Source organism: Syngnathus acus, chromosome 8 (genome assembly GCF_901709675.1).
Source record: "Syngnathus acus chromosome 8, fSynAcu1.2, whole genome shotgun sequence".
NCBI lineage: Eukaryota > Metazoa > Chordata > Actinopteri > Syngnathiformes > Syngnathidae > Syngnathus > Syngnathus acus.
Genome location: NC_051093.1, coordinates 2,844,020 through 2,868,101, shown reverse-complemented (window position 1 = coordinate 2,868,101; position 24,082 = coordinate 2,844,020). Strand labels below are relative to the sequence as shown.

At 46.4% G+C, this 24,082-nt stretch overlaps 3 protein-coding genes across 4 annotated transcripts; all 3 read right to left on the bottom strand.

Moving 5' to 3' along the window:
* Nucleotides 1-316: 316 nt before the first annotated feature.
* On the bottom strand, nucleotides 317-7,402 carry LOC119126198 (hepatic leukemia factor-like). Its single transcript, XM_037257331.1, has 5 exons — nucleotides 7,385-7,402; nucleotides 6,952-7,318; nucleotides 5,038-5,397; nucleotides 2,269-2,474; nucleotides 317-2,115 (listed from the first exon to the last, which is right to left on the bottom strand). Exons 1-5 carry the CDS (start codon nucleotides 7,400-7,402, stop codon nucleotides 1,900-1,902), a joined length of 1,167 nt encoding a protein of 388 aa, XP_037113226.1. The 3' UTR covers nucleotides 317-1,899.
* Nucleotides 7,403-12,910: 5,508 nt separating this feature from the next.
* Nucleotides 12,911-18,369, bottom strand: LOC119125997 (forkhead box protein K2-like). Of its 2 annotated transcripts, none has more exons than XM_037256981.1 (9): nucleotides 17,870-18,369; nucleotides 16,597-16,791; nucleotides 16,371-16,524; nucleotides 16,088-16,234; nucleotides 15,818-16,011; nucleotides 15,500-15,702; nucleotides 15,156-15,407; nucleotides 14,867-15,091; nucleotides 12,911-14,789 (listed from the first exon to the last, which is right to left on the bottom strand). In XM_037256981.1, the coding sequence occupies exons 1-9, from the start codon at nucleotides 18,163-18,165 to the stop codon at nucleotides 14,626-14,628; spliced, it is 1,830 nt and encodes a 609-aa protein (XP_037112876.1). In that variant the 5' UTR covers nucleotides 18,166-18,369; the 3' UTR covers nucleotides 12,911-14,625. The 2 variants fall into 2 exon arrangements, with proteins under 2 accessions (XP_037112876.1, XP_037112877.1); XM_037256982.1 differs by having other exon boundaries at nucleotides 14,867-15,058; nucleotides 17,870-18,367.
* Nucleotides 18,370-19,802: 1,433 nt separating this feature from the next.
* LOC119125999 lies at nucleotides 19,803-23,315 on the bottom strand. The gene is made up of 2 exons (XM_037256984.1): nucleotides 22,565-23,315; nucleotides 19,803-22,519 (listed from the first exon to the last, which is right to left on the bottom strand). The coding sequence occupies exons 1-2, from the start codon at nucleotides 23,202-23,204 to the stop codon at nucleotides 22,422-22,424; spliced, it is 738 nt and encodes a 245-aa protein (XP_037112879.1). The 5' UTR covers nucleotides 23,205-23,315; the 3' UTR covers nucleotides 19,803-22,421.
* Nucleotides 23,316-24,082: the final 767 nt, after the last annotated feature.

Here is a 24,082-nt window from a genome sequence, read left to right as displayed (position 1 = left end):
ACTTTCTTGCTTTAGTGGAACTTCAGGAATACAACCTCGGTCTTGTTTTCCATGCACTCTTTCACGGAAGAGGATTAGGGCCAGTGAAGAAAAAAAAACGAGGGGTGACAGGATTCTGACTTTATTCTCAGAATTCTGAGAATTCTGAGAATAAAGTCAGAATTCTGAGAAAAAAAGTCAGAATCCTGTCACCCCTCGTTTTTTTTTCTTCACTGGCCCTAATCCTCTTCCGTACTCTTTGGCCTACTGTGCTCCTGTTGCAACACCGTTGAAAAGTCACCAGAGGGCACCATAGAAAAACAATCCATAGAGCATGTATTTTGTATTGTTGTAATCTTTAATAATATTCTGGATCTGTTGTGCCTTTAAAATACATATTCAGTAAATGTAATAGGAAAAATACTGTACAAAACAACAACGTATAGATTTATAGGTTTTATATATAAACATCTCTTGTAACCAATATATCATCTCTGTAAGCGATTGGTTTGGTCTGCCACAAACGCGTCCGCCAACCCCCTGAAAAAATATCCTTTTACATTCGTGCCACCATCTTGTTGGCCAGACGGGCGGCGGCGCCGGCTACGCAGACACTAAGGGGAGAGGGCTAAGAGGGGCTCTACCACGAGGGATCGAGGGTCAGGGGTCATGCTACGTTCAACACAAGCGGGAAAAATTAACATTGACAAAAAAAAATTATAATCAAAGGATGGGGGGTGGGTGAAATCATGCTGGAATAAACACCAAGCGCCAATTGAAATGAGGGCGGTGAAAAATGGAGAAAGATTGCAAACGACGCTTTTTTTTTTTTTCTTTTCTTTTTTAAGTGCACAGCGCAATGAAGAGAAGCGCTGTTGGCCAATCAAAATGGAGACCAGCTGGCGGTAAAAACATCCAAAGTAGAAGTAGAAGGTAAAAAAAAGTCGTCAGTGGGGACACATCCTCATCGTGATGGCTTTTACGCTGCGGGGGGAGGTGCATCAAAAACAATCAAGCCCCTTCCATCCTATTTTGTTTGATACGAGTTGAAAAGTCACAAAGAGTTCATGAGCTTGTCAACTATGGTAGCATTTCTGGTTTTCAGTATGCATTTCTGCCTAATGCCTACTACAACCTCTAATGCCAATTAAACACGAGCATGTAGTTTTGCGTTGCTTATCAAAGAGAAACGTTAGGAGTGAGTTTCAGCCACACTGCTGCTTAAACTAATCATTAAAAAAAATGGGTGCGATGCCAATGCTTTTGCATATTACTTTTTCATGGAAAGGTACCAGAAAATCTCCATGTCTTCCAGAAATTCATCAGCATCTTAATTTTTCATGGAAAGGTACCAGCAAATCTCCATGAGTCTTCCAGAAAATTATCAGCCTATTCCCAGGAGTTTTGCTGAAATATTATAACAATTATAATTTAGCGCCACTCCCATTTATTTCCTGTGAATTTGGAAAATTTCCCATTTTAATTCTCCAGAAATTAATAAGCCAATTTCTAGAAATAGATGGGTGATTTACCAGAAGTTTAAAGGAATATTTAGTAATTCCTCAGGGAAAAAATCTCCAAATCTATCAACAATTTTCATAGACGTTTTCCAGAAACAGTGTTTCAATAACTGGACTCAACGTTTTCAGAAACTATTCAACACATTTTCTAAAAAATTCTGAATCATGTCCAGAAATATGCCGGACCTTTTGCAGAAAATGAGCAAAGGTTTCCCGGAGGTTTTTTGCAACCCTGACAGCAAACGTATAAAGAGTCTTCAAATATACTTTGCGGCGTTGTGTATGAACACTTACTGACACAGGCGGCATGGAAGGGGCTTGATACTGTGTGTGAGTCGAGGGGGGGGTGATGACGACATAGTCCTTAAAGGGGCAGTGGGGTGCTGGGGGGAGGGGCTGCTCACAGGGGGCCGTGCCGGGCCTGGTACTTGGCCACGATGTTCTTGCAGCGGCCGAGCTCCTTGCGCAGGTCAGACACCTCCAGGCGCAGAGCGGCATTCTCCTTCTCCAGGAAGCCTGCCCGGATGGCGATCTGGTTTTCCTTCAGCCGCCGCGCATCCCTCGACCGTTTGGCCGCCACGTTGTTCTTTCTGCGCCGTGCCCAGTACTTGTTGTCCTGCACGGTGCCGCAAAACAAAACTGCGTTAGAAAAGGAGGGTTGAATTTGAAGGCTTTTATTTTTAATTGAATCAATTTTGGAAGACGGCGAGAATTATTATTTTTTGTCTGTGACCAAACATGCGCGTGCGTGCGTGCGTGCGTCATTCACCTTGAGGTCCTCGGGTATGAAGACCTTGCGGGCCTTCTTGATCATTGGCTGCGGCTTGAGCTCCTCGGGCGAGAACTTGTGCTTGCGCGGGTCAAAGACAGCTTGGCCCGGCACGCTGGACAGCGCCAGGTCGGCCGGGTCGGGCTCGTAGCTCAGCGCCACCTGGATGGACTCGGGGTCGATGGGGCTGGGGGTGTCGCGTGACCCTGAGGAACAAAGCACATCCGCGTCATTAATACCGCGCCACTATAGTCTCCATGGCAACAGGCCCCTTTGACTTCTGTGCATGTGTGCACTGGCTGATCAGCATTGACAAAAACTCCTTAGTGGCGCTAAAAACAGACGGCGTCAACAAGTCACCTCGGCCTTCCCCATTAGCTTAGAGGCTACAATGCTAAAAGCGTCAGAGTGGCCAGTTCACGATGGTCCGACAGGAAGTAGGTGACCATAACTGACATTTGAATCACCATGTTTATATTGTCACTACAGTTGAGCTAGCAGGACGCAGCTCAAGATAAGCTCGCGTGTACGCGCGGCCAAACTTTGACCCTAAACGCAAGCCGCTGAGCAACTTGCAGGGGACAAAGTGCGCGGGCTGTGCTAATCGCAGTTTGAGCGAGCGAGATTTTCTACGTCCTACTTCACGATGTTTAGTTTCAAAGCGAATAACGTCAAGATCAGTGGTTCTTAACCTTGTTGGAGGTACCGAACCCCACCAGTTTCATATGCACATTCACCATACCCTTCTTTAGTGAAAAATATATATTTTTTTCAAATTCAAGACAGATGTTTTTTAATGGTGCACAAAATGAGCCATGCATGAACATCACCTTGTTCAAAGAACAAAACCATGCATGAACTCGCAACAAATGACTGCAAATCAGTGTGACTTCTGCCGTTGCCTTTGCGAGACCAGTTCAGATATGAGTCATCACGAACCTACACGACATTCAGGGGTGTTCGAACGAACCCCTGAGACCGACTCACCGAACCCAGGTTAAGAACCACTGGTCTAGACAATTTGATTGTGACTTTGTGCTTTTATTTTGTCAACATCCTGACGTCACGCTTTCAAGGGCACTTTGTTAAATTGCAGACAACACCGGATCTCCTGGGGAGATGCACGATTGCAAACGGAAGCTTGCTGACGATCGATAAACCCATCTCATGAGTCGTCATGACGACCCTAACTAAAACATCAACCACCTCATTGTCAATACAAGCCACTGATACTTGGGAGAACAAAAAAAAAAAAAGTAAGTGCTCAGCAGGAGTTGGCGCTATACTTCCCAGCTTTTATGTTGTGTTCATAATCCACTCATGGGTAAACATAAACATATTTCGAAAACAGTTCTCTCTTAGCCACACTTACACATTCAGTGCAAGCGCACGCACGCACGCACTTCTATGTTAAACACACCAGGGTGCTGTTGTTGTTGTCAAGCCAAACCACCAAGCAGGAACAAGAGTTCACGTGACACACGCACGCACACACGCCTGAGTCCATGTGAGCCGGGACAAGCTGTGCTGGGCGAGGAAGGGGGGGGGGCATGAGAGCGGCTGAAAGAAAACGAGAGCGCATGAGAGGACGAGGTGGGGCCGCACATGCTGCTTGCATGTGTGTCGTGAGGACACATGCACCAGGGAGGCGGTGTGGCGTGCACGTGTCACACACACGCATGAGCACCTGGCGTTACTCGACACCTGCCGTGGAAATGCAACCCGCTGTGTCGGCCACTTCCCTGCACGCCGTGTGCCGACAAATTTGGCCAGTAAAAAGTGGACTGGTCGCTAGGAAATGTCAGGGTACAGGTCAACAACAAATGAGTGGTCGCCAGTCTTCACTAAGTCATTTTGTCCTCTCACAAACTCAAGTGAAAATGATGTGTTGTCAGCGAGACAAGTAGTTTCAAGACGGCCTTGTGATGACTCTTGTCTTTATGGAATAGGAACAAAGTGGCAAAAGGCAGCCATTTTGAGCCATCCCGGGGTCAGCCATTTTGCCACTTGCAGTCCACTAAAAGACATCATAGTCGCTCAGGTAACGACCAATCACGGCTCAACTGTTTTGCAAACCATTTAATTGTCCGGAACATTTTGGACGTGACGTCCCCTTTTATAGTCTTCAAACACAACTAATGAAAAAATCTCAATGATATTATTTTGTAAAGGCGGCGTTCGTGTTGCCTAGCAACCAGGCAACACAAACCCACAAAGCATTGCGTTTTGATCCGTTTCTTTAGGAGCAAGTTCACGTGCGTCTGCATAAATTCCAAGATGTTTTCTGGAATCATCAAGCCGGATTTGGTGTTTTTTTTTGGAAGGAGGCGAGCTCTTTATGTAACTTAAATGTCCCAGTTGCCGTGGCAACACCAGCAGTACAGACTCCAATTCTTCCTCTCAATTAAATGATGGCATTCTGTGCGCATGTGTAAATGCAATCAAGTGCAAGTTGGATTTCAATCAAACACGCAAGCACTTGCACACTTTTTTCCAGACCAAGACCGATACAAGTATTTACTCGGAGTACTTAGCAATCCCGAGTACCAATACCTTTAGATATATCAAAACCCTTTCCGCCAACTGCTGTCCAGGAGGATTCCATTTTCTTTGCCTTAAATATCAGTGGGTGGTATCAGCATCATCCACAAGTATCTGCTAGTGCACTGAGTATTGGCACCATGCCAAAGAAAATGATTTAGCTTCCATCAAACGTGTCAGCAACCTATCGCAGCAAGTCCACGCATGTGTTTTGTGTGCCATTGTTACCTGTGGCGTTAGGGCTTCGCAAACACGTCTGTTGCTGCGGTGGTGGTGGCACGCCGCTGTGCACCGGGGTGGCGGCGCGGTTGCTCAGGTCCACCACCGAGGGGGCTGGCGCGGCCTGGGGGGGCGGGGCCACCTGTGGCGGCTGCTGCTGATGGTGGTGGTCGCCGTGCGCAGTGTTGGCGGGAATGCCGTTCTCGGACAGGAACTCCTCCAGGTCCATGTACTCCAGCTGGAAGTTGTCGCCATCGTAGGGCAGCGTCTTGTCCCAAAGCGTTGGCCCCAGGAAGGCCGACTGCGGCGGGTTGGCGTCGCCGCTCTCATCCTCGAGGTTCTTCTCCTTGTCCTTGTCCTTGCCGAAACCTGCGGGACGGGAAAGCGGAGTTACCGGCTGGCGCTACGCTGGCGGCAAGGCAATCGGTTACGCCACTAACGAGTATATATTTGCCAAGCACGTTTTTCAAGCGGCAGGCGTGGAACAGGCTCTCAGCCAGCTCGTCTGCAAAATTAATCTCACGCACAACGACAAACACATGCCAGCGGTCCCAATTTGAACAGGAAGTACACCATTTTGGTTTGCTTTCTTCGTAGTTTTTATATTATTGACGAGTGTGCATGTCGGAATATTGTTGCTGAATATTGCTGTCCGCCGACACAAAAGCTAGTTTTCAAAGGAACCAAAACAATGTTTACTGCGTATGGCTTTGAGGACTTCGAGCAGCGGCTTTAAGGATTACAAATTATTTTGGAGGCAGAATGAAGGCCTTCATTTGGCCACAACACATTGAGGAGTTTTTTTTTCTCCAGGCTTAGCAAATAGAAATGCTAATTGTGAACTTAATTCTAAGTTAATTATCTTACGTGCGAGGACGCAGCAGGAATTTTCCAAAGACAGCCGCCAATTTCATTTGCTTTATTACGAGCAGTACGTAACACAATGGCACAGACAGGTTCAACAGGTTTATCAATCGAATGATCACGGAAGTGTGGCTCTTCCTAGAAACCAAAGTCAGTCGTTGCGTTCAGAACCCCCCAAAAATCCTAAATTATGTCATATGAGTAAAAGCGTGAAGTCCTATTTTTAGCGAGGATATGTTCCTCAGCTGTGATATGGAACCATAAAAACATATTTTTATAGCATCAAACAGAAATTGGAGAACATTTGCTGGTGAGAGGGTGAAATTCTGAAGTGATATTAAATTCAACCAAGTGGCACAAAGTGGTACTACACCACATCCACAGACTATTGCCAAGTAATGACCGTGCTTCCATGCTGGGCATATCTGGATATATTTTCCATTTAGTTTAAAATAAAGAGTAAAAAAGCTGTTCGACAAAAAATGCTGAGAATAAAACCCGTTATGAAACATTGTCTTCAATAAATCATTTCCTATCTGATTTCCGTGGGGAATCTTGATCTGTGTGGCAAATATTGAACATATAAACAGCCCCTTCTTGTCTATTTCCTCCCCTGTCGTTAGCAAACTCAATCTCTGACTTGAATAAATCAGAACATTAACAGAAGAAATTGATATAAAAAAAAGCTTTTCCTATAAAACAAAAAGGAGTTTAATCTTAGTTTTTTCCCCCTGAGGATTAGAGTGCAAGGCGCCCCCTATGGGTGACACGGGTAATCTACGTAATCTCCATAAACACGAACGCTTTACAGGTTGGAGACGCAACTTCCCCTAAAAGATAGCAATGCACCTGCGGACGAAAATCGACAGCCATTCAAATGTCTTTTTCGTCAAACTAATCTGCACAAATCGGCCAAGCCAGCATGAATTGTTATGTTCTGCTCGTCCTTGCACCGAATGAATACATTTGTGCGTTTATTTTTTCTCCCGTAAAAGCTAAAAAAAAAAAAAAAAAAAAAAAAAAAAAAACACGAGGTCGCCGAGAAATTCAATCGCGTACCTTCTTCGTGGTGGAAGGGCAGCTTGAGCGGGTTCTCCAGCAGCGACTTGAGCACGCCGTGAGTCGGCGGCAGGAAAGCTGCGTTGACGGATAGAGGTCTGCTGGCCATTTTCTCCAGGGGGCGTCGAAATCCCGCTGCTGGCTCAGACTGGGGCGGCCCGGGGGGACTCGCGGACGATGGAAAGGAGCTCAGGCGGCCGGCGGGCTGGCTGGGGTGCTGGCGTCGAGGCGAGCTGGCAGGCAGGCAGGCAGGCAGGCAGGCAGGCGGCGGACTGGAGGTGGAGGGCGGAGGCTGCTCGGCTTTGACAGGCGGAGAGAGGGAGGGAGGAGGCAAGGAAGGAAGGGAGGAGGGAGCAAATAAACTAAACTAGGCTAAACTAAAATATGCTAGGCTAAGCTAGGCTAGGCTGCGCCCCCGCCCCTCCTGTCTCGCCCTGCACACGGCGTGCATGTGCTGAAACAGCTGACGTCACAGCATTGGAGAGCGGGGCCGGTGGCGACACCCTCGGAGGACGTGGGAAAACAAAAAGCTGCTTTCAGTCACAAACGAAAATGGCGTGAATTAATTTTCACAAATATGCATTGCTCATTCATTTGTTCGAAATGAATGAAATAGTGGAAGGCTTTTAAATGGTTGTCACCATAAATGGAAGGCCCAAACGCTATCAGAATCACTGACCTACATTTGTCAGCGACTAAAGTTTGCTCCATAAAATTGTGGTAATTTATTCTCACGGTTTTTCTTGGCTGCATTTCATCCTGTGGATATTCGTCCGCCTACATGTGTTGTGATGTTGATCTAATCTGCCAAAGGCCTTTACAATCAAATAAAACTTCCACTACCTGCAATCTTATTAACGAGGTCAACGAGCATCCTCGTACGCGGACAACTGAGTGCACTTCCAGGATATGGAAGAACTGCTCAAATGTTTCAAATTTTGATTGAAAGCTAAGACTTGTTTGTGTTGCCACCTCTCCTGTGCTGCCTCACACCATCGATGGTTGAAAAAAAGTGAGAAAACATGCATACATTTGCATTTTTCTGCAGGCTTCAACTTTTGAATAAAGATGATGGCAATGATGCTGAAGTACTGACATAGCGAACGGTGTGAAAATCCATGGCAAAGAACCACATGATTAGCGAAGCTTAGCTTGGCGCCTTGAGGCTTATGATGAGACACATGACAAAAACAAAGCTGGCGTTTGTGTGGGACCGATCATCCGCTGATGAGCTTGAATCTGTCACGCCTCCTCCTTCTCGGGAGCCACAACAATACAACAAGTCAACACACACCCATACGCACACCCACGCACACAAAACATTTAAGTGAAGCATACTTTTTTTCAAAAGGTCCAAAATTCAAATTGTTATGCTAATAATCCTGATAGTATTGTTGTTGTTTTTTAAAGTTGTCTGAAATGAAGATTGCACTTCAAATTGCTCTTTATAGGCTGCGCATCTCCACACCAATAATCTGTCCTGGGTAACCCTTGGGCCAAAAAGTCCTACAAGGCGCCGCTGTTATGCAACGCGCTACAATTCCAGCCACTCAGTCGCCCTCCCGCGACCAGTCCCGAGTGGCGAAGCTGCAACAGGCGGTGCCATTTAGCTGGCACCTCGTGATGGGCTCCCAGAGATCCAATCTTCATCAAAGGGGATAAATGTTTGTTTGAATGAAGCGTGTGGTTAGATAAATAGGCTTGTTGATGTTGTGAAACCACAGACGAAAAGGCAAACATTTCCCATCTAACAATCCGAATGTCCAAGCTACCTTTAGCATAAGTCTGCTAGCTTGATGCTAAGGCATTGTGCAAAACGCCATAGGCGGGCTAAGGGAAATTAGCATGGAAGTGCGTGTGTGAGGGCGGCGCCCCGCCAGACGCGCACACACACGGAGTCACATGCGGTGAGTGCTGGGCGACACGTTTGCAAACACATGTCGACCGACCAGTCTCCCGCTGCGCTTCCTCTGCCGACAACAAAAGCCGTGCCTGTCATCTGAGGACACAGCGCTTGTGGGAGTATTTGGATTGGCTTTTTTACTTATTTATTCTGACTTGAGAGCGCTGGAAGATTTGAAGTTGATTTGAATGATTTTCTTGTTGATGACATCATAATGGTGTTTACAATAACACTTTTTTCCTTCACTAGCGTATAATTTTCCCAGAAACTATCACGAGAAATATTAATATTATTGGCGCTGTTTTTTTTTTTATGTCACCGCTATTACATTTACATACATTTGAATAGTTTAATTAAAGGTGCAACGATTAATCGAAGGTTAGTTTTTATAATGTGACCTCATAACATGACATTAGTGTGACTTTAAAGCATGATATCATAACATGACACCCAAAATTCCTGCCGGGCCAAACCTTTTAACCGGCGCCGCCATCTTGGTTATGAGTTTGTCCCCTTTTGTGAACTTGATTCTGCTCACCGATTGGCCAAAAGTTTCTAATCACAATAAAAGACGCAGGAACTTTTTTGTAAGCGTCTTATTAACAATCATTGCCTTGCCAGCGAGACCAATGCGTCGTGGTTTGGATGCTCATAAAGCGTTGGCGGCTAACAGACGTGAATGCGCTGCAGCATGCATGCACCATCACTAATTGGCGCTGTGCTTGTGGCTGATACCGGCGTAGCACGCTAGCAAACAACAATGGACGTGTACTTGGCTAGCTGTTGTTTAGTTTACTTGTCCCAATGTCTCTTTGACTAGGTGTCTTTTTCTTTGGGGCGTCTTTTTACTTCAGTGTTTTTTTTGGCCTCTGTATGATTTTCATGCAATATGTTGGTGGCCTTTCTTTTGGATGAGAATTGAAAAAAGTGTAGTTAGCAGTAGCCACAATTAATTTGTGCTGGCGCCTTGAATGCTAACCTTTTGAGTTGATTAGCATTTCAATCAACGCATTTTGCACTTTAAAGGACAAAGTAAAGGTTAGCCAGCACACCGCTAACACGTTATCAGCAAACGCAGGAATTTGTCAGCAGATGTCCATCTCTCAAAGTGACAGACGTGCTGTATCATAGCAACCCATTGGCTAAATGACAAAAAAACTGGTTAAAAAATGTTATCAGATGTTTTGTTTTTGTTGACATATTTGATCCAGTTGGCCTTTTTTTACGTTAACCGTAGCTGAGCGTCTTGTCGTGCTTGCGTGCGTGGAGACAGAGGGAGCGCCAAAAAAAGCCTGCGAGTATCCTGGCGGTTACGTAACAGGCTCACATTCCATGTAAGATTCCGGACTGGCTCAAAACTAAGTGACAAAAACAAAAAGAGAAAGACAGAATATCAAGAGAAAATAAGGAAGGAGGAAAAACAGACAGACAAAGAGAAATAAAAAAGAAAAGCCACAAAGAAAGGAAGAGGCCAAGAAACGGTGTTAAGTTTGACAATGGAACTTCATGTCAACTCTGGCTTGAAACCTTAATTTTAAAGACCTAAACATTGACCTGAAAATATCTGTGAACCCAAACTGTGACTTGAGACCTCCATTTGACACCCTACATACATTAACGGTTCCTTGGAAAGCATACCTGCTAGCATGTGTGTTGTATATTCAAAGTAGTGTGCTATGGAATATATGTATGTGACTTGTGTACATGTTGTGAGTCGTCATTGTGTACAGTAGTGTGTGCGTGTGTGTTGTGCGTAGCGAGCGTGACAGTCCTATCCAGTCGCTCTGGACCGAGCATTCATTTTGTGTCATGTGCGCGTGCATGTGTGGGGCGCGGCGGGCTGGCAGCTCGTTGGAGTTTTGCTCGACTTGCTGAATAATACAAAGCAAACAGTGACCTACTTTCCAAGAAGGGAACAAACCTCTCGCAAAACCCGGACGCGGATTTTCCTACCGACCGGAATGGATCATGCGGAGCGGACTGCGCGCGTGGGAAGCCGCGCGCGGTGTGTCGCCGGATCCGTTGCGAACTTTGGTGCGCCCCGTAAATGTGCTTAAAGGAGCAAGGTCGGAGAGGCCCCGGCCGATCCCTAGGCCTCGGAATAGGAATGTGGTGGCACTTGTGAGTCTTATGTTTCCTTGGGACACGTTGGGAATCGAGAAAAAAAAAACACATTGATAAATTCAAATCAATTAGCCTCAATATTTTGATGATTTGTTTGCATTGACTGCCTTGAGCTGGTGTCCCTAAGTCCAGCAGTGTGGTGACCATCGTTTTTGCTCACTTTTCTCTCATTCAAACACAAGGAGAGAAAACCCGCAATGGGATTGGTCTCCTGAAAATAGAATGCAGCTATTTAGTGTTCACAGCATGCTCTTGTCTTCCTCTTTTGTCATGGCAGTTATTTGTGTCAAGAGACGACTTAGCGGCATTGATATGCAGAGGATTACCGGAAATAGTTTGATCTGCTTTTGGCCTTTCAACCTTTTCGCAGCCATTTTGTCCCAGAAAAAAATCAAACATGAGTTGTGAGATAATGTCACTTCTTGGCTGATGATTAACACTAAGCTCTGCTATAACTGGAAAGGGGACATTTGCTCTATGTACTTTTCATTATGTTATTGTTTGTGATCATTAATAACATAACATCTATGTGAAGACCATGTGAAACTATATGCAACAGGTAATTTTGACACGGGGGTGGTGGGGGTTACAAAAGAAATACAACGTTGTTCTATGATTGGAAATGTGTTGGTTGGTCTTTTGTGAATGAAGGCGCCCCCCCCCGCCTATATTACATCGAGCCCAGTTGCCAAGGAGACGCCACCTCCACAAACAGGTCTGCTTGCTGTTGTTAAAGGATGCAAATGATGCCAACGAGCGGTCGTCATGGCAACTCCGTGAGCAGAGTGAGCTGGCAACAGCCCACATTGCTGCCTGCAGTCCGCTACTAGTTAGATTTGACCCGATACTGTCAAAAGAAACGATACAAATTTTCAATTTAGCTTGGGTGTCATTGTACAAATATTGATAATGTTTGTGAGTGGGGACTCGGGCATAAGTAAAAGATTCACTCCGAAAGGATTTGTGGTAATTGAGTCCACAGTTTACGTCTCGCCCAAAAAAAATAGAGTGCAGTTCAACCGACTTTAGCGCCCTCATGTGGCCATATGAGGACGGGACAGAAACAATCTACTCACGTCATTAGTGTTTTGACATGCCACCACGAAGTGATTAAAAAATGAACGATTACAATGCTTTCGACACAAAATGTGATTTAAAACAGTTAAAAAAATAGTATCTGTAGTTTCATCACATCGACCACGAATTGAAGAACATCCATCCATCGTACTCCTTATCCCCACAGGAGTCGCAGGCGTGCTGGAGCCCCAGCAGTCATCGGGGAGTAGGCGGGGGACACCCTGAACTGGTTGCCAGCGAGTTGCAGGGCACACAGAGACAATCAACCATCCGCACTCAAACCTAGGGGCATATTTGGAGTGCTCAATCGGCCTACCCAGCATGTTTTTGGGATGTGGGAGGAAACCAGAGTGCCTGGAAAAAAATCCACATGGGCACGGGGAGAACATGCAAACTCCACACAGGGAGGGCCGGAATCGAACCCGCACCCTCCTAACTGTGAGGCGGTCGTGCTAACCAGTGTTCCACCGCTGCTCACTGTCTTTTGGACATTCCTAAAATGGGCTATTTCTTTTCATGTTTTTCCTTTGAATAACTGGTGAATTTAATTACAGATAACAAATCATTAGGAATAATTGATTTCATCTTCTCAAGTAATTGATTTAATTTAATTATGGAGAATATTACTTTCACATTTCTATTTATATTAGACAATTTCATACACACATTTCAACCTTTTGAAATACCTGGCCTATTTGTAGCATTAATACTAATACTACCACTAATAATTTACCCCCCAAAAAGTGAGAATCTCACCCCGAGCTTGGCCCCAGTGTCCCCAGCTGGAAGAAATTGGTCCAATGAGTCCAGATGGTTGTGATACGAATATTCTTTTTAAAAAGCAGTGACAACAAAGACTTTAAATTAATTTATTTTAAAAAAGCATTTCTCCACTGTGGCTGAACAAACATGTTTGTTTTTTTCTTCTTTGTTTAGGACGTGGACAATCGGAATCTCGCAGAGGGGGCGTAATTGACTCAATTATGGCGCAAAACTTGGGGGTTCCTTTGTTTTTCTTTTTTTTCCTACCAGCGAGAGTGAGACGAAGCGTGAAAAAAGGAGATGATAGGGTAATTAAAAGAAAAGGAAGATAACAAACATTGAATCAAGTGCAGGTATGTTTTTTCCTTCTTTCTTTTTCATGCAGAATTGGTCTTTGTTGAAGTCCTCCAATGTGGCTACGTTTCCAGGTTTTTCAACAAGCTTGCGTGTTTTGTTGGAAATGAAATCAAAGGAAAGAAAACGCCCTCCGCTCCACACGGCGGCGCTGTTGTGGGATAAGAAGTTGCGAGTTGAGCGGCTAGCTGCCAAACATGACCTTTTCCAGAATCCCATTCTCTGATTGTGTGGCTGTTTTTGTACGATGGCCGCCACCCTCGCAGCCTGGCCGGTCTGGATGAAAAAGTTCATGAGGGGAGGGGCTTTTTATGGGGTGGGGGTGGGTCTCCGTTCTGCTGAGGTAGATGCGACAGAGGGGTGGCGCTAAGCTGGATTTAAGGCGCTCGTGTTTGGCCTGTCCGTTTGACACCACTCTATTTTTTTGTTTTTTTTCTCTTCGCTACTCTTTTGGCACCTCAGGCGAGACAAGCGGGTTTGCAAAATTTCCGAAATTTTCTAAACTTTTCGTGGGAATTAACAGAAAATGACATTTCCAACAATGTCCTCTTGTATGCCTTCCAGTGGCGATCTGCTGATGACACTCCAAGCTAATTTGGCTGCTTCCGTTTCAGAGCAGCCGGTTTGAAGTGTCGCCACGGCGACAGGAAGTAGCCAATGAGCTTTTCCTGTTGCGTCATCAACAACAGAGGGACTGGAAGCATCACGGGAAGGCATAAGTGGAAGTCCTTAGAAATGGACTGGTCGACTTCCTGATCAAAACAGCTGTTGAGAACCCAGAAGTTATTTGCCGAAATTTTTTTTCCCAAACTAATATGAAAGTAGTGTTTTGGTGCCACGCGGTTTGTTAAATTACGCGTGCATTTTCAAAATTGTAGCAGCAGGGCTCGCTTTGCACTGTGATGCCCTCACATGCGGGCAAAGATAGCTATCAAATTTGAACGGATGTCTGCCAAAACAGTTCATATTTATGCTTGAATGCGATACAATCGCCAATGAAATCATCCACAATTCTCAGCTATTCCCATGAAAACTTTACAATTCGGAATATTTCCAAAACTTCGCAGATAAATTTCCCATGGGAATTTCCCCAAAACCTTCCAGTAATTAACTACACAAAAACCCAAAAAATACTTTCCAGCAATGCACTGAAAACTTCCCAGAAATTTATCGAAAACATACCTGAAATTAACCAAAGAATTTCCAGAAATTTACTGAAAATTTTCCAGGTAGTTGCCAGATGTTGTTAAAAAATGTACCAAGAAGACTTCCAGAAATGTACCTGGAATTTTTCAGAAATTTCCAGGAAATGTTCCGAAACTCTACCAGAAATGTTCCGCCCGTTTGGGGGTCTAGAGACACGTAAAAAAAAAAAAAAAAAGGATCTTGGTGGTGGTGCGGTGGTGTGGGGGGTTCGCTTTGCGGTGCTGGGTGGGGGTGTTCCGTTAAGGAGCTTAGTTGTTACCGTTGTCAGCTGGCCTTGCCTCGTCCTCCGTTTTGGCCCGTTTGGCGTCCGGCGGCACCTGCGGCTCGCCGTTCTGCCGCTTGATGGTGGGCAGCGACGCCGAGGCAGAGGCATGGTCAGCGAGCAGGTGAAGCGGGCTGGCCACGGACGGACCTAAACAACAAAACCGGCCTCGAGTTAGATGTGTTAAGCACAGCTGAGCGTCGTTTGTGTTGGGCGGTGGGACGTACTGGAGGTGTTGTGAGCGTTGCTCTGTATGGCGGCGGTGACGCTGTGGTTTCCGTTCTGCGTGATGGTCTTGATGGGCAACTGGTGCTGACCAAGGATGGCGACAGTCTGCAGGGGCCCGGACGCCGCTGAAGTCTGGATGATGCGGCCCACTACGCCCGTGGCTGTCATGCTGGGCACCGCCTCCACTTTCACTGCGACCACACCCACATTTTGAAGGTCAGTGGCTGTTTATTGTTTTTTGCCAGTCCTTTGCAGTCCAGATTTGACACGTTTTTTTTTTTCACCCACCTTTGCTGTCAGCACGCTCTCCATTCTCCTGTAGCTGCAGTTCGTTCTTGCCGATGACAGCGGCCGGCTGCGCGATGACGGCGGTGGCGCCGGCGGGGATCTGCTGCAGCACGTGGACCGTCTGGACCGTCGGCACCGGCTGGGAGGAGCTGGTGCTGACCGGAGACGCCATGGTGTAGGCGACCGGCTTCAAGCTTTGAGGTAGCTGACCCTGCAGCGCGATCAGCACCGGCTGGTTGCCGACTGGAGAGCCTGCGATCAGTTCAATATGTTGACAGTCAATTAATTATCACATACACGAATGAAAGTGAGAGCCACAAGTGGAAGATGACCCCGAAACCAACCCGGAGTGTTCTGTGCAAAGCGAGCTTCTTGGATGACAGCCAGCTTGGGTTGGACCACCGCGGTGGGGGCAGCGGGGGCTACGGAGGAGGACTCCACCTCCATGGGGACCGGGGAGCCCTCTCGGGACAAGCTGTCGGGAGTCTGCATGCCGCTGGAGTGAGCCGACAGCACCCCTGAGTGGTTGGGAGAGGCCGGGGCGCTCCTAACGGAACAAACAGGTAATCAATCCACTTAACCGAGACAAAGACAGATTCTTTAGAATTTTCTTAAGAACCGTGTTCTGCTGCGGTGGTACCCAAGTCCGTTGGCAGGCTTACCTGGAGGAGAGGGGCCCGTGCGGGATCCTGAAGCAGGGGACGCCGCGGGGCCGTCGTTTCCTGAAGGCCTGATCCACCAGCTTGCCTTCGGAGGATGGGTCTATCCTCCAGAAGGAACCTTTGCCGGGCTCCTCCTGCGAGCGCGCCACCTTGATGAAGTAACGGTTCAGCGACAGGTTGTGGCGGATGGAGTTCTGCGGCAGTGAAGAAAGAAGTCAGCCAGGACGTGAGCGGGGGCATTGCTCGAGCGGCGGCGTCAATTAAACGCACCTGCCAGCCCTTGTCTGCGGTTCTGTAGTAGGGGTAGTTCTTGGTGATGTGGTTGTAGATCCCGTTGAGCGTCAGCTGCTTGTCCTGCGCCAGCGTGATGGCCTGAACAATCAGCTGGGCGTACGAGTAGGGCGGCTTGGAGTCGTCCTGACCAAACACATGCCTCGACTTCAGCAAAGTGTTACAACAACTACAACTTTAACATCATTTCAAACTTATCTTACCACTTCAGCCTTTAAACAACATAAAGTTGTGCCTCGTAGGCGCTCTGCAGGACTCTCACCTTAGGACTGTCCTCGCCCGACGCGTCCTTGTCGTTCTCGGGCTGAGAGTTGTCGTTGATCAGCTGCAATTCGGCCGAACTCACCATGCGGCCCCCCATGCGGTAACCCGACGAGCCGGCCCCCCGGGGGCTGGACGGGCATGAGTTTGCCGCGCTGACAAGAATAACACACGTCACAGTCAGCCTCCCACCAAGGTCAGGTGAGACATTTCAAAGCGGCGCTTACCTGATGGTTCCAGTGGGCGAGGGCAGCGGACTCATGAGGTGGGCGAGGTTGTCGGGAATGTTAATGGTGAGCGGCGCAAAGTGCGGCTGCGCCGGCTTGACGGGCGACTCGGGGGCTTCGCGCCTCGTCTTCCTGCCGCTGGACAGCGCCGTGAAGGTGATCTTGATGTTGGTGCTGGGGAACCTGAACGTGCACCTGAGCAGATGACAAAGCCCAAAACATTTTTTTATGATCAATTATGCTATCCAATGTCTCATCACTTAACCAGATAAAAATTTATTTTGGGGTTGAGAACTCAAGTCTTGATGATAAATCAATATGACATGGATATTATTTTAGTTTCACCATATTTGGAATTTGTAAGAAATTTAGAAAATATATTTGAGATACACAATAAAAGAGGAACATTATTCACATGATTCAACTGATGTTAATATTAACATAAGTGACGTCTTGGCACAATATTTATTATCCAGCTAGTTAACACAAAAACAACTGGGGCCAAACACACTTGGGCGTGCCATGGCATTAAACATTCCAACAAGGGTAACCAAGTGGAAAAAATTACTATGTATTGAAAATGGTATATATTCAGGCTATGCTATATTTTGAATGATGTCTCATAGGAATTTCCAGGTCATCATAATCTAGATTCGAGAATCTCACCAACCCAAAGCAGCAGTCACAAAAGCTTTGACTTTTCTACCCCAAAAAAAAACCCATGCAAAACACTTGAACATAGTTCTGATTTTCAGACATGTCACCCATGCCAAGACAGTTGTGCCAAACGCTATTGCAAACGTCAAATATGTTTCCTTATTAAACTGTGGTTCTTGTAGAAGGGTGTGTGCGTGAACTGGGGCGGAGACAAGTTTGGTTTGTTTACGTCCAACGGCCTCCATTCACAAAATACAGCACTACCCAGCTAGTGTTAACCAACACATTTGCTTCAATAACACCGACACGTCTTCCGACAAAAAAAACCACATCTATAGTAGATGAATAAGCGTTCGTGAGGCAACAATAGGCCGCCAGCCTCACACACGCGATCTAGGCCGGGAAGCAGCAGCTAAGTGCTAACGTGGCTAACAAGAATGTCAACAAAGACGATGGAGGAAGGAGACACATCGCGGCTAACAAGCTAATACACGTGCTGACCCCCCTCTCCCAAAAAAGGCAAACCCTAACACCGCAAAACATGTTGCTTAATTTTGCGTGGCTAACTAGCGTAGCATCCACATGATGCTAGAGGCGAGGGATTAGCACTACTTACATCGGCGGCAGCGGCAGCGGAGCGGCGCCCCGGCGAAGGAACACCCCGTCCACGAACACCCCGTTTTTGCCCAGGCAGCGCAGATAGAAGTCGCCCCCTCCACCTCCGCCGTCATCACTGGCGGTGAAGATCTCCAGGTGCCGCCGCGAGATGAAGCTCGAGTGACCCATGCTGACGTCCACGGAACCCTGCGACGAGTTGCGCCCGATGCTCACCGAGCGCTTCTTCATCAGATACTCGAACTCGCGGCCCTCGAGCCGCGCAACCGGCCCGGACGAGCCGCTCACCGCAGCCATGATCAACGCGATGGGCGGGCGGCAAAATGAAATAAACACGTGTGGGAGGGGGCTACGCAGTGGAGGCCGAAAGCGAGCCGGCCTAGCAACGGGGCATCGAATTTAAAAGCAGAATTTGGAGGGGAACATGCGAGGCCGGGGACAGCGGCTCCGACCCACCGCCGAGAGAAAGGCTAACGCCGTCGAGACGTGCTACCTAACCCCGGGGAGGAGGCGTGAATGAGAGTAGACTGACGGCGCCCTCGGCCAATTGGGTGCGAGGACAGTGATGCAGCGCCGAGAACTCGACCAATCGGACGCGAGGAGTAATCCGAGGACACGTTCAAGATCGGTTGGGGGGCACTGTCTGCACATATGGGAGGACGTGAAGCGGCACAGACGAATGGCGACACAAAACAACGCCAAAACGTTCCAAAAACAAAATACAAAACATTAAAACACAAAAACACCAGCATCCGTCAAACCAGTAGTGGGGGTAAGGGACAAAGAACAAACACCGAAGTAGATGTTTCAGCTTTCTGTAATTGATGTGATTACAGTGTCTTTAAACAAACAAAAAGTGCAATACAAATCGATTTATTTTGATTTGTGATGATGAAAATGTTAAAAAGATTAATTGAAAGGTGAAACTTGACTTTAAATGTAGATTTTTTTTTTTAAAAAAGTTATAATTTAACGCCAAGTTGAATTTGAGAATGTTGGATGAAAAATATACTGGGGGAAAGGGGGAATAGTCATACTTTTTGACAGTAAAAACGTTTTTGCAGAACAATGATCTCAGAAAAAATATTTTAACATGATGGAATGCTGGCTGTGTGTCTGTCAGACCGGAGATATGTGCTGTCAGACTGGGAGTTGGCTGGTAGCCTTCACGAGTCACTAGAGGGCGCCACACATTTTCATGTTATTTGGGGTGACGTCATGGGGCCGCTTTAACCAATTTTTGGTAACGGAGCATTAATCTGATTAATGAGCAGGTTCGGTGATATTTGTTGTACTACATAACTTTTGTGTGAATCAAAAACGATGAATCGATTAGTAACATTTCTACTTAATTTTAATTAGCTATTTTGAAAATTAATTTCATTCAAATAAAGAAATGACAGTTAGTTAGTTAGTTAGTTAGTTAGTTAGTTAGTTAGTTAGTTAGGTCGTTTGGCTTCTAAGTATTTATTATATGATCTGTTTTTTAAAACAGATGCTGGTTATATCTGAATAATTATAAAGTATATACGTTATAGAAAGAAGTAATATATTTGTTCTGATATTTATTTATTTTTTTAAATTGGTCTATAGCAGCATCTAACTTAATAACATCAAATCTTAAGCACGTTACGAAGACATATTTCCTTATTTCACACTATCAGTTCTTGTAGGCTGTAAAACATCTGTGACCTTTCACCTGCTGCTGGTGTCGCCACTTTTTTTTTAATTGGTCTATAGCAGCATGTAATTGAATGACATCAAATCTTAACCATGTTACGAAGACATATTTCCTTATTTCACATTTTATCAGTTCTTGTAAAGGCTGTAAAACATCAGCAACCTTTCACCTGCTAATGGCGTCGCCTTAAAAGCGGACAATGACCTCATCTCTGTAAGACTAGCTTGTGCCTCATCTGTTTTTGTTTTGTTTCTTTTTTTTGCTGGCTCTCTGGTGACAGCCCACTTAGCATTAGCGCTTATGCACGCCACTAAGCTCTCACAAACCGCACGTCTGTCATCATTATCATCTAAATGAAACGGGACGAAGATGATGATGATGATCAGCACCACAGCAACCATTTTTACCTACAAACACAACAGAGGAGGGCGGGGTGCATTGGAGTCCCTCTGGGACGACAAGCGAGCAATAGTTTGATCAGAGCGAGAGATCCATTACTCGGCCGCTTCCTCCCCAAATGGAGCCCATTAATAACATTCGTCTCCTCCTCGCCATGTCCGGGAGACATCCGGGCGCCTCACGTGTCTGCTGAGGTGTGTTGCTTTCACTAAAGAACAGTGTATTTATGTCAACACGTGTTTCGCAGATGATACACATCACGTGTTACGTTTGACTTCTGCATCGAGTAAAAAAAAAGCAGCAACGCCTTCTGGTTCAGGCAGAGTTTTTTTTAAACGTGCCGCCAAATGTTCAGCCCAGTTGTGAAGCCACATGGATGACAAGGAAGGAGCAATATTGCTATGAAAGGCGGTGGATCATTTCAGCACTTTGGTAAAGTGGTGTGTTTCCTTTTTCCGGGGAGGGTGGATGTTCTTTCTGTAAAAGCCTGCGACTCCGGTTTGACAAGTTTTGAAGACACACGGGAGGAAAAAAACTGCAAAGCCGCTTTATGTAAATAATAACACATGACTTCCTCAAGCGTTTCCATTTTGAGGTCCACTAAACCAAATCAAGTCTGCTCAAATTTTTTTCCTTAATGGAATTGTTCTGTTAAAAAAATTACATAGCAACGATGACGCACATGACGTCAGGATTTGGAGATCTCACCAAGTCCCACCAAACATCAGAAAGGTTTGCTAAGCTAACCTTAGCAATAATAGCTTACAAGCTTTCCATTCTTTTTTTCAATTGCATTTTTTAATCATTTGCAACATTTTGCAAATTTCAGTTCTTTATACAATCTATGTGAAGTTTGCTTGGAGTGCTGATAGTTTTTTGTTGTTGTTAGTCATTAAATCGAATCAAAAATGTCTGAAGGCTTGAGAGGGCCAGAGTTGGCCTCAAAATTGGGCAAAGAAAAATTCTAGACCAAATGCATCACGGATGTCTGCTCCCTTTATCCTTCCCACTCAACGTCAACAATATCATCGAAGATATCGAGAAAAGCACCAGCTCATGAGTGAAGTGTGATCAACGTCAACGGGAGTCACATTGAAAAATTTCCTCCAATCCACTTTTTGGAACCTTCTAGATGTTTTCCTCAGGTCCTTCCTTTCACTCTTTTTTTTATGACATCCTCACACGATGCAACTTCCAGCTCCCCCGCTGACGGCCAAAGCGATACAGTGATGTCCTGATCTCATCCCCTGGTCTGGATGGCTTAGGGCAGGTCCCGGTTATTTTTGAGCAGGTCGAGCTCCTCCTCGGGCACCAGCAGGCCGCCCATGTACCAGAAGATCCACAGGAAGATGCTCAAGAAGATCAGCAAGGGTCCCGAAAACACAAAGAAGTCCCAGTACCTCAGTGAGGCAAAGATGCCAACCAGGAACAGCAGGAAGCCCACCACATCCAGGAACACGGCCACAGCCAGGAAGAAGGACGTGCATTTGTTGGGCATCATGGCCCCACCGAGACGCAGAGCCGAGACGACGGCGAGTCGAGATGATTCCAAGCGGGCTGCTTTTGACCCTGGGAGCTCACTTCGCATAAGTTCTGAACAGTCCTGGAGTGGAAGGGCCAGTTCATAAAGAAGTGCATCTTCATTCCTGAGCTGGGCCGACTTGTTTGGCAGCTTCCGGAATCCATTCCGCTTTTGAATGACGTGACAATCGTGCCGTCAATCAACAGTCAGTCAACATAACAAGGTTTATAAATATTTTCTATCCGACACAGGGTTTCGTTCCCAGGCCACTCCTAGCAATGACAGCACTTGCATTTCCTTTGAAGGCCTTCAAACACACTTTTAAAACAATAGCGTAGCAATCCCTCCAAACAAATGTCATCTTTCGCAAAAATTATCATCTTAAATTATTAATAAATAACATGCCAATGATTAAATGACTGCACTTCCTTCACTTTAAAATCACAATGAATGAGTTTACATTCCATAATCAGCAGGAATAAGGCTGAGCTTGAAACGCTTCCTGTTTTCACTCTTCTTCTTCACAATTCACAGGAGTATGTCACCACCTAGTGGTCGATAACTCAATTGGACGCAATATGAGTAAGTGCAAATCAATATTGATTAATAAAAAGTGAAATTTTGGGGACTGCAAACTCCATTATGTAGGCGGGCTTTCTGTATTTCTAACTTGTTTGTGCTAAGAAATGTTTCATAGATAAATAAGCAAAATAGCAAAGGAACGCATGTCGCATAATTTTCCGTAACACACCCGCCATGTGTCAGCACTTAAAAAACAACGTGTGTATGTGTGTTAGTCTAGATGTCCAGTCATTTTGTGAGAAATTGTCAATCACGTCATATTAGTGTGTGTTCCTGTGTGAGGATCCTGGTGGCTGTTGAGTCAACAAAGCCAAACCGGTCGGCCGGCTGTCACATGACAAGGATGGAAACTCACATGGCAAATATTGGCTAATAGTTGCCGGTTGCCACGGAAACTTGCTGTTGACGACTTTGTCCTTCAAGGTTGTAACTTTTATTCTTGTCGAAGTTTGCATCCACATTAACTTTTCGCATTTCGCGTCACAGTTCAGCTTCATGTTTGCTATCATAGGCTTTCGTGTCGTATCCTTCCACTGTGTAGTTGTAGTTTTCCTCCTTGTGGTAGTCTTCATGAAATCCTTTGCTGTATTTGTCCTCGTTGTGGTCAGTTTCATGGTTGAAGCCTTGGTTATCGTATCCTTTTTCATCTTGGTTGTTGTTTTCCTGGCGGTATCTTCCAAAGTTGTTGTCGTTTTGGGGCTCAGTTTGTTTGCTGTTGTGGACGGTGGCCTTTCCCCACGTGATCCTGCTGGCCTGGTGAGGCCTCGATCTTCCCGCCAAATCATCGTCGTCGTGCACGCGCGCGTTACCGGCCGTGCTTGCAATCGCGCCCGCTTTCGCGCTCGCCATCTTTCGGCTGAGCCTCTCGGAGAGCTTCCGCACGATGCGCGCGGCCAGGCCCTTCGCACGGCCGTCGCGCGCGTCGCCAGGCGGGACACGCACGTTGCCTGCGTACCACATGACCCAAAAGCCCAGACTGGCGAAGATGATCACCGCGCCCGTGAAGATGAAGAAGTCGCCGTAGAACTGGTCGTCGGCCGAGCGCACATTCGCGAACACGCCGACCAGCAGCAGCGTCAGGCCGGCGGCGTCCAGCGCCAAGCCGGCGAACAGCAGAGGCAAACATTTGCCCACCAAACTTCTCACGTCCATGACGATCCCCAAGGACGAGCAAACATCCACGCAAAACCTAATAACGGGCGACGACAAGCCAAGGAAAAGAACAAACGGAGGAAGAAGGCGAGGATGCTCACCTGCTGCACGGGTGACCCCGCCCACACGGGCAACAGCTGCAAGGTGTGTCCCGGATGTCAACGCGTCCACTGGGGGAGGAGGGGGGGGGGGCTCACTTGCATTCAAACACCGCAGTGGACACACACTTGTCCAAATAGGCTGAGTTGATGCAAATCGCGCAGTCTTCTAAAAACAGATTTACCAGTCAAATTGACCTTTGACTCATGTGTGGCATGATTCAACATGTGAAATAAATGTGAAACCATGAACTGTTGTTTGTTGTGACAGCATTTAAAGCGCAGTGTGGTGTTATTTAGCGTTGAAGGGCTTTGGCGTCCTGCGCTCATTGGGCCTCACGAGAGATTTGGAGAGGAAATGTCAAGTAGCGTTTAATAATTCATTCAGTCGATCGTATCGCATTAGTCCCACCCTCAAGTGCACTTTGCCCTCGAAAACATTCCCGAGTACCTTGCTGGCAGCTTTCGTGCCAATAAAGTCAAACCTCAACACGAGCTCACAAAAGTGAGGACATCCTTCCCATTTGTGTAAATATTTGATCAAGGCTTTCCACTTAAGAAATGACGCTCTGCTACAATGTCAAATAGTCGGGATATGACTGTACCCGCGAAAAATAAAACGCATTTGTCTAGCAACAAAAGTGAAACTGTCCAAATGGGTCCAACTTGACTCGACTGTTTAACGTACTATATAAAAATCTGCATAGAAATCTCGGTGGAGTTCACACGTTGAAGGCGGGCTGGCGGTGAAAGACGAGTGGCTTCTTCAAAGCTCGCCTC

Bases quoted from the DNA above. Each gene is read 5' to 3' on its own strand.
- LOC119126198 (XM_037257331.1), bottom strand. The intron at 5,398-6,951 runs GTACGCGATTGA...CCCGTCCCGCAG, and splicing joins GCCCTTCCACCACGAAGAAG to GTTTCGGCAAGGACAAGGAC. The intron at 2,116-2,268 runs GTGAATGACGCA...GGCACCGTGCAG, and splicing joins TCATACCCGAGGACCTCAAG to GACAACAAGTACTGGGCACG.
- LOC119125999 (XM_037256984.1), bottom strand. From the start codon at position 23,204: ATGGACGTGAGAAGTTTGGTGGGCAAATGTTTGCCTCTGCTGTTCGCC. The intron at 22,520-22,564 runs CCTATGATAGCA...GCGAAATGCGAA, and splicing joins GGAAGGATACGACACGAAAG to AAGTTAATGTGGATGCAAAC.
- LOC119125997 (XM_037256981.1), bottom strand. From the start codon at position 18,165: ATGGCTGCGGTGAGCGGCTCGTCCGGGCCGGTTGCGCGGCTCGAGGGC. The intron at 16,525-16,596 runs GTAAGCGCCGCT...TATTCTTGTCAG, and splicing joins TCGCCCACTGGAACCATCAG to CGCGGCAAACTCATGCCCGT. The intron at 16,012-16,087 runs GTGCGTTTAATT...TCACTGCCGCAG, and splicing joins CCGCAGACAAGGGCTGGCAG to AACTCCATCCGCCACAACCT.